The sequence below is a fragment of the Henckelia pumila genome, chromosome 4 (genome assembly GCF_033568475.1).
Source record: "Henckelia pumila isolate YLH828 chromosome 4, ASM3356847v2, whole genome shotgun sequence".
Lineage (NCBI taxonomy): Eukaryota > Viridiplantae > Streptophyta > Magnoliopsida > Lamiales > Gesneriaceae > Henckelia > Henckelia pumila.
The window spans coordinates 30,608,762-30,618,565 of NC_133123.1; the positions used below are offsets into that span (position 1 = coordinate 30,608,762).

Consider the following 9,804-nt stretch of genomic DNA (forward strand, 5'->3'; position numbering starts at 1 on the left):
TTAGTTAAGGCTTATAAAATTTATGTAGTGATACGGTGAACTTTTGAATATAGGCTTGAAACCTAGGATCCTACTATACTTGAACTAGCCTAGAGGTACGTACACATTGACTGAGATTGCCAGCGAGTATACATGTTTATATGTTGCATTTATTTGGCATTATTATATGGCATAATATATGATTTATCGCTTTCTATATTCATAAGTCATGTGCATATACACGTTGAGCCTATACCTTGTTATACCTGACTATAGAGCCGCTCAGCTCTATACTCGATAGTCTGTCACTGAGAGTACCGCGACGGCGGGGGCATTTATGTCTGTCTACTCTGGTGTACTAAACGAGTGTGGTTGCACCCATAGGTTGATCCGTGCGGTGGCAGCACTCATGTGGCACCGGTACTGAGTATGATTTTTCAGATGACCCTTTTACCAGTCATCATGTTGCATGCATTATATACATATGTTTACTCATGTTTATGTACTGGGCGTTAGCGCTCACGTCCTAGTTGTTATCTTGGACACCCTATTTCATGGGGCAGGTCGCAGGATGGACGGAGCTGGTAGTTCAAGGCAGAACTAGAGAGCAGAAGCCTTGAGGAGTTTATTATACAGCAGGATTCGATATAGCTGTATAGTGTTTACTTTTAAGTTTTTGATATGGTGGTATCACTACAGATTTAAGCTTGGATTATGTTACTAAGCTGATATGTAAATTATGGTTAAGTTTCCGCACGTTTTTACTCTGTTAATTATTTTGCTGTATTAAGTTTAATGCATGTTATTAGTTGTCAGTTAGTAGGTGATTCCATGCAGGGTCACTACAGGTTGAATGACGGGCCTTGATATTTGAGTAGAATTGATTTTTTGTAAGTAAACATGCAATGGATGAGATTGAATTAACATGGTCACCATATTGTTATATATTAAGCCATGTAAACATATAACCATGCTTTATAATTAATGTTGAAGAGGTGACGTGACAAATCATGAATTCAATCTCATCCATTGCATGTTTACTCAAATCATGAATCAAATGATCTATATTTTAACGCATAAGTATAATTAATGTTGAAGAGGTGACGTGACGAATCATTGAACTATTAGATTGAAAATTAAACTAATACCCGTAAAGTAGGTTGAACTCAAGTATTTTTTTCCCAATGAAAAAGTTATATGTTTGGCATTAAATGTATTTCATTTATCGTTATTTTAGGAAAAACAGCATTCTTGTTCGATAACTTACATATTTTCATTTTTTGTTATGTTATCAGCCAATTCTTAGTTTTCGTCTAATTTATTTTAAATTTTCAGTTTATTTAAATGTAAAAATAGTGACATATTATCGAAAATTACTGATGTAGATAATGCAATGCCAGCATTCAAGTGAAAAAGTATCAAAATTGAACAAATATACAAACTATTGAACTGAAATATTTGTGAATGGATCGATAACGTACGTACAAAAAACAAAATTGCTATCCCCATCATTTTAACTATGGTTCCTTTAAGAGTTAAAGTTATATTTTAAAAATAGATATATGATTTGCGCTTAAGTTTCGATTAAATAGAGATTTGAACTAATCGAATAAGACAAATTTTAAAGCTCAAAGATATATTCAAATTTGAGTACGATTTGGTCACTTGAATATATAAAAATTTAATATTCTTTGCTTAATTTCGGACCGAATCAAGATTTGATTTGAGTTCGAAATATTTTAACATGTCGAATTATTCGAGATGGTCGAAAATAAATATTTGAAATATATTTTATTAAATATAATTATATATAGTACAATAATAAGCAAATTATTGGACAAAATAATAATTTGAGCTTGAGGTGAAAAAAAATTCAAACACATTAAACTTCGGCTCGAATTCGAATCTCGAAACATATTTTATTAAATATGTAATTATATTACATCAATAAACAACCATCCAACGATGAAAATTTAGCTTGTGCTCAAGTAAAAAAAAATCCAATTCAATCGAATCTAATATTTTTTGAGTTAGAGTCAAGAATTATTACTTGGTTCGACTTTCAAAAAATCTGTGTTTATTGAATCAACGTTCATTGGAAGAAGCCGCCAACTTGGAAATTGGAATTGTACAGTGGAAGAAGCATTCAGTAACACGTAGTTTCTTCCCACGACCATTAATCGACATTGCTATCCTATTATTGTCTTCGAGTTCTCATTATTTGTTATGAAAGTATGCTAATTGCTAGGTGAGATTGATGTGTATACGTATCTAAATTGAAAATCTAGGTGATAGAGATCGTATATGTTAGACAAACCGATCGAAACGATGTTATCCTTTAAGTTACTATTTGGTTCCAGTATTATTTATGTGAGAAAAATGTGAATGATGATTAAATGATATAGAGAAAGTGTTTGTCCTGCCTTGGAAGAATTCTAATGTGTTGCATTCCTTAATTAGTGCAACTTTGAATTATGGGATTGGACCTTAAAACATCAGATGTTTTGTAAAGGTGCAAGACGCTAATCGATGCAATAAACACACGCGCACGGCCGTTCGGCTCGGCTTGAGGGTGGGGTCTTCTGATCTTATTATTATTTTTGGATAAAATTTAATTAAAATAATGTTAATTATTATTTTATTAGTTGCACCAGTCACCACCACCCACGCCTCTCGCGGACAGAAAATCCGCGCTCGAGCGAACAAATTTTCTGGCCGCTCGCGCGCGCCTAGCAAAAATTAGGTGAAATATGTAATTTTCGGCTATCTTCACATTTTCGATCACCGAAAATAAAATTTGTATCATATGATATATTGTTGGATTCGCATTTTTGAGACGACCCTATCATAAAAATTTCAAGACAATCGAAGTTGTTTTGCACACGAGTACACGTGGATCTCCGCATCCTAAACATAAAGATTATTTATAACTAGCAGTAAAACACGTGACACATGTGATACAATACAAAAATATTTTGTATTAATATATATAATATATTTTTTATTAATATTATTTGATTTCCAGTAAAGCAAAATGAATGGTTAAAAAAAAATATGATGAAAATGTCGAGAGAGTGATGTAATTATCTTTAGATAATATTAGTTTTACCATTCATGTATTGCTAGTTTTAGTGGAAAAAAAAACATTAAGACAATTATCAAAATGACAAAAAAATAGTTATTATGTGACCCTCTTAAAGAATTATTATATTGTATAGCTATATTTGAAGCAATAATATCCCAGGAGCATAATGCAAAGGGTAAAATCGTGAACAATGTTACGTTTCTGGAAAATTAGATATATTTTTTGGCTATTTCCAAGAGAGAATCGTAAAGTCGTTGAGGCTCGGAGATCATCGCCATGTGATCTGCACGATCAATTTGTTTTACTTCATCCACTCCAAAATTTTCAATTTGCCAACGGCTGAAATTTACCGGAATGGCCTTGTCCTCAGAGGCAACAATATAAACCCTCTTCACAGATCCAAACCCTTTAGCTGAGAAAGGCCTCTTCTTTGACAAATCTTCAAGAAATAGAGAGCTTGGCCTGACCAACATATTTGCCAACGCCACATCCTGCCAAGATACATGATAAATCGAAAAGTTGCGGCTGCGGGTTACCAAACCATAAAAAAAACTTTGTATTGTTAGATAAAATAACCCAATTTTTTTAAATTTTTATTTACAAAAATTAATCAATCAAAATATCAGTCTTAAAAATTAAACAAAAACTTAAGCTCTGATACACATTTTAATATGATAAAAATAGATCTTCATTAACAGCAGAGTAATGCAATTCATGTATCAAATATATTTATTTTAAAGAAATAATCTATCACATAAATGATAAAAGTAATAAAATAATCGGCTTAAAATAAAAATCACATAAAAATTAAATACCTTCAATTAATTTCATCAAAACTAGCAAATTTAATAAAATGATGGAAATTAATCACAATATTTACTGAAAACAAGCCGAAAATTCAGAAGTACCTGCTTTTAGTTGAAGAGTAAAATTTACTAAAATCGAAATGAATTGTATAATATAAAACAAATTAAAGAGTTGGGCTCAATAACGAAATCGACCCACGGACCCCTAACCCCTTAACGGTACGCCCCTTGATTTGGGTTTAGTTTTAACCCAATTTATGTTCCATATTTATTATTTTAAATAAAAATAAAAATTTAAATATCTACACTCTATTAATAAAATTGAGACAATTAAATTAACAAGTTGTAATGCGATGATAAGTTCAAAATACGCAAGTCTTTTCAAAATGATTTATGAGAAGAGGCTAAGGGGCATATTATTACGTCGTATCTTGCATGAAAAATTTTGTTGTATTTTAATAACAACAATATATACTCTCTATGTTTTTTTCTAATGAAGAAGTTTATGAAATTAAAATGCAATTTTCAGTTCCGATAAAACTCCATTATCATCGATATATCTATATCTATATCATATATAAAGCTTGAGACATCTATACTAACCGACTTGGTCCATTAATATGACACAAATATCAAATTACATATCCAGCTAGCCTAAAAAAATATTTTTTCACTCATATTGATAAACGATAAAATGATAGATATCAAAATTACACTAGTTCTATTATCTCATAAAATTCATTATGATCTCCAATTTAAAATTTAAAAAAACCACTTATCAACTTTTTTTCATCTTACATATTTTTTTTTCTAACCTTCCTCAAATTTTTCACGTAATTATTTTTACTATATATATGTCACACATGCATCACGTGTACGTGCATTGATAGCTAGTATATATAAAGTTTTGTTATACTGTACATTAGTGTGGGACATCAGTTTAATTATTTTTAGATTTTTTTTATATATCTTAGAAGCGTTAAATGACATGATAAGAAGATGATTATAACATTTCACGAGACGAGAATAGGGAAATTAAGAGAGAATTAACCTGTGGGGAAGAGAGTTGATAGAGTTTGAAACTTATAAATTTGGGGCCGAACAGCATTGAAGTGAGAGGCTCTTGAGGGGTACCAATCGGAGTGAATTCTGTGTCTAACCATTCTTCCGCCGGAGTTCGTTCAGAGTACTTCAAATTATAATTTTGTGTCACAACATATTTGAATTATATATATTATTGAATCCATAATACTATAAATAATCAGGAATAGTACATATAGATACATTCGTAATGTGAGGGTGAAGATTATATTACATATATATATATATAGCTTGTTGAGTTTTTTTTATTGAAATAAAAATGCAAATAGACATAGAAAATAATTAGAAAAATTAAATAAACCTGGTCCAGCACATATGATGGCTCATGTTTAGCATCAGGCATGAAGGCAGCCAAGAAAACGGCCACGCCGATCTTCTCGGGGTACTTGTCCATTGCGGTGGCGATGTTCAATCCGCCGAGGCTATGTCCGACCAAAACCACCTTCTCGTCCGGCGGAATCGAAGCCATGACTTCTAGCAACGGCTTCGTGTAGTCGTCGAACATTCGGACGTCGTCCATCAGGCTTCCCGGATCGATGCCAGAGGCCGACAGGTCTAGGGCCCTGACACGGTGGCCGGCCGCCTCGAGCAGGGGCTTGAGTTTGTACCAACACCAAGCACCGTGACATGCGCCGTGGACTAGAACAAAATGTGCCCCTTGCATTGGGACTTCCATTAATTATATTTGTTTTGAGTTATGAAATTATAGTGTGTTTGTTTGATTGGGAATATGAGGCGATCGATGCATGTCTTTATATAGAGGCTACACGGATGGAAATGGACATATGTGAGTGTGACTTTATGTTCAATCATATTTGTACTTGAGATTTTTTTTGGGCTTGAGTCCAACTTCAAAAGTTGGGCACATCAAATAATATATTCCCTCACTCTTACTCTCATTTAGGTTATTTTTTTTTTTTTCATCCATTCCAAATATATAGTTTAGTTTTCATATTTAATGTTATATGTCCTATTATTTTACCAATTTATCTATTAAATTAAGGGTAATGCTACATGTACATAGAGTGTTACACGTTGGTTTACACATTGCACTTGAAATTACATTATTATCCTTGCACTTTATTTGGAAATAATATTTCAAAAATGCATGAAGGTTAATCATGTAATTTCAAGTGCAATGTGCAAGCCAACGTGTAACACTCTGTGTATATGTAGCATCACCCATTAAATTAATATGATTAACTTTATACAATTATTTTATTCTATTAAAAATTTTATTAAATAAGGGTAAAACGAGAAATTGCTTTCTAAAATTTTATTTTCTCAAAAAATTTCTTATTATGTGTGAAAATACACACTTGTCTATATCAATGAGATGAATGAAGTAAATTATATGCTCGATTCATTTTCTTTGGGATTTTAGACGTAAATATAAAAGATCTAGGTAGTGTTTGGCTATGGTAAAAAAAATTATTAAAATTTTCATTTTTTTAAAAACATTTCCAAACACTACCTCTGTAACATTCAGATTACTTGTTTTTGCTATGTTTACTACTACTGGAAAATTAGGTTTGTTAAAAAAACGTATATAGACCGACCCAATTCCAATTTATCTTGACATGAAAGTTCATCACATGTTATTCCTCTGAATCCAATAATTCATGATATCTTATTTAATCTACCTAATCATTTTGTTAGGTACGTAAGTTAATTAGAAATCTTCATACGTAACATGGAATGCCACTAATTATCGTATGAAATTACTGTTATGTTCATGGTAAATATTCAAACTTTATTTGGACAAGCACTTTAAAAATAGACAAAAACTCCTACGAGACGGTCTCAAGGGTAATTTTTTTTAGACGGGTTTCTTATATGGACTATCTATTAAAAAGTATTATATTTTATGTCAAAAGTATTACTGATATTATAAATATGGGTAGGGTTGACCCGTTTCACGGATGATACTGTCTCACTGGAGTGTTACTAAAACTTTTAGTATTTTATGAGTGAAAAAAAAAACTTAAATTATTTGTTTGGATAAGATTTTTGTAAAACTTTTTTCAATTTTTTTAAAAAAAAATTCCCAAAGAATAGGTTTTAAATAACAATTGAGAGATATATTTTTTTATGTTTTTAAAATAACCAAACATTTCACCTCCAAACATTTCTCGGAACAGTTGCGGTATAATTTGCTAAAATTTTAATTGAAAAAATTAACTAAAACGTTACGCGACGGCCGCGAAATCCGTGAAATCGCCGTTTCATTCCGCGACGTCCGCAAAATCGCCGATATTTTAAAGAAAAACAACGTTATATTAATCAACCGTTTTCACCCGTAACTTTGTTGCGGCAGCTGCCGTTCCCGTTCAAGGAATGTGCTTCAAACACGTTTAATTAAATTGGCTGGGGTTTGGCACCCGTAGACATATGTGTTGGCAGAGAATTTGCTTCAAACATCTTTGTTTTATGAAGATGCTCCTGAGCATATTTAGTCTAAGAAAGAAATAAAGAAGAATCAAAGAATCTCTTAACATTTATGCCCAAGAAAAATGACAGATCACTAAAATCTTTAGGGAGAATTGAGCGTCCAAGCCACTCGCCCCCCTCTTCCCCATATCCCTTTGTTCAACTTAAAAATTGAGGGGGCGGCTGCCCCCACTGCCCCCCTTCCCTCCGTCTCTGATAACTCTAAAGACATTTTATAAAATAGTTGTTCAAGAACATATATATTTTTAAAACAACTATAAAATATTTTATAAGAATTTTGTAAAAAAAAAAACATTTTTATAAAATCTTTTTATAAGTAGTTATCTAAATGGAGCCTCGTATCAGAAGACAAACCGAAAATAAATTAAATTACCAACGCAATGAGTGGGAAAAGAACAAAATGTGGAGTTTAACGATAAATAGACCAATAACAGACGTAACATGGAATTGCCAAATTGAACGAGTCTACCTAACTTTAGTACTTTTATTCAAACACGCATTAAATATACCCTTTTTCTAGATGATTATATATATATATATATATATATATATATATATATATCAAATACAAATTTAAATACCATAAGAAAACAATTAGATAGAATAGAAAAATATCTACAGAAACAACATATAGCTAGTATTGAAAATCCCATGAAGACACAACAGGATACTAAGGGGATAAGGAACATAAAGAAATAATTATAAAGAACTTTAAAAAGTAAACAAATAATGTATCAACAAAGAAACATAAAATAATATGATGGTTCCTTTGAAAGGACACCACAAAGCTAGTAATATATATTAAAACTTAAAATGGTTCCTAATGAAAGGAATCCAATGATAATATATATATATATCATAAAATAATATGATGGTTCCTTTGAAAGGACACCACAAAGCTAGTAATATATATATTAAAGCTTAAAATGGTTCCTAATGAAAGGAATCCAATGATAATATATATATATATATATATATATATAATATAGTGCGGAATTTAAATTCTGGAATTTAAATATAGTGGGTTTTATAAGACCACTGATATATACATATATGTATATATTGCTGGAATTTAAATTACAGAAATTAAAAGCTGAAATTTAAACGTCTCAGATAATATTGTGGTTCTCCAGTTTCTGATACATATAATCAAAGATTATATGCAGAGCATGCTTTTGCAAAGAACACCACGAATATTAATGAACTCGATTAGGCGGTATAACCGACCATATAATATTTATATATATAAGTATACATAAATATATATATATATATATATATATATAATATATTTATATAGTGCTTAGGCGGTAGAACCGTCCATGTAATATATTTATATAGGTATTTAAATAAATAATATAAATAACACAAGAATAATAATAATTAAAACTTCATTACAAACCTTGGAATTTGTACAACTCTTGGAATCTTCAAATATTTACAACTATCTTCAAGATCCTTGAAGAACTTGATGCATAATATAAACAAATTTTTAAAGGTATTTAGAAGGTTGAAGGGATCAAAAAGGTTTTATGAAGAGCAAGGATGAAGAAAGAAAGAGAAGAAAGGAAAAGGTTTTGAAGAAAGGTTGAGGGAATTTGGAAGAGAGGTTTGAGAGGAATTTAGAAGTGTTGGAGTGTTTTCAAGTGTCTCCAATTTTTTCAAGTGGTTTAGAATGGGGTGATGAGTGGTTATTTATAGGCAAAGTAAGGAGGTGAAATAATATAATATATTATATTATGTTATTTTATTTTATATTATTTTCCTTTTTTTTTTCAAAATTACAATATTTACAACTTCTAATAAAAATACAAGAAATAAAAATATACAATTCATAAAGCAAAATTTATTTTTCACTGTCTCCGCCTTGGTCATCGATCAAGCATTTCTTGTATGAATTCTTCTAAATCGGAATCCACCTCTTCATGTTCATCACTGTTATAGGGATTTGCCTCATAACAGACATCTTCTTTATCTTGTACGTGTGGTATCAAGATCTTGAATTTGTTTGGCCCAAAAATTTGGGTTAGGTATGTTTCCGAGATTAATCTGTAATCTGACCAGTTGACTAGGTAATTGTATGGGCGTGCTCCGAGCATTTCATAAAATTCATGGCATTCAATATGATTGTATCTCAGATCTTCTATTGGGAATTTGTATCTTCCTCCAACAGCACTATTCATAAATATTCTGTGTCTCGCTGGTTTTATTACAAACCCTTTTATTTTAGGAACTGTAGAAAACACTTGGAAAAGTTGAGTTTTTTGATTTTTTAAATATGTTGCTTTGTGATATTCATTTAAAACCAATTTAGTTCTATCTCCCAATGATTCTAGTTGAGAGATATTACTAAATCTAAAACTACGGACTACTTCGAAGTTC

At 31.0% G+C, this 9,804-nt stretch overlaps 1 protein-coding gene across 1 annotated transcript; it reads right to left on the reverse strand.

The window, feature by feature from the left end:
* Window positions 1-3,149: 3,149 nt before the first annotated feature.
* LOC140864561 (salicylic acid-binding protein 2-like) lies at window positions 3,150-7,014 on the reverse strand. Its single transcript, XM_073268820.1, has 3 exons — window positions 5,273-7,014; window positions 4,922-5,059; window positions 3,150-3,555 (listed from the first exon to the last, which is right to left on the reverse strand). The coding sequence occupies exons 1-3, from the start codon at window positions 5,645-5,647 to the stop codon at window positions 3,274-3,276; spliced, it is 795 nt and encodes a 264-aa protein (XP_073124921.1). The 5' UTR covers window positions 5,648-7,014; the 3' UTR covers window positions 3,150-3,273.
* Window positions 7,015-9,804: the final 2,790 nt, after the last annotated feature.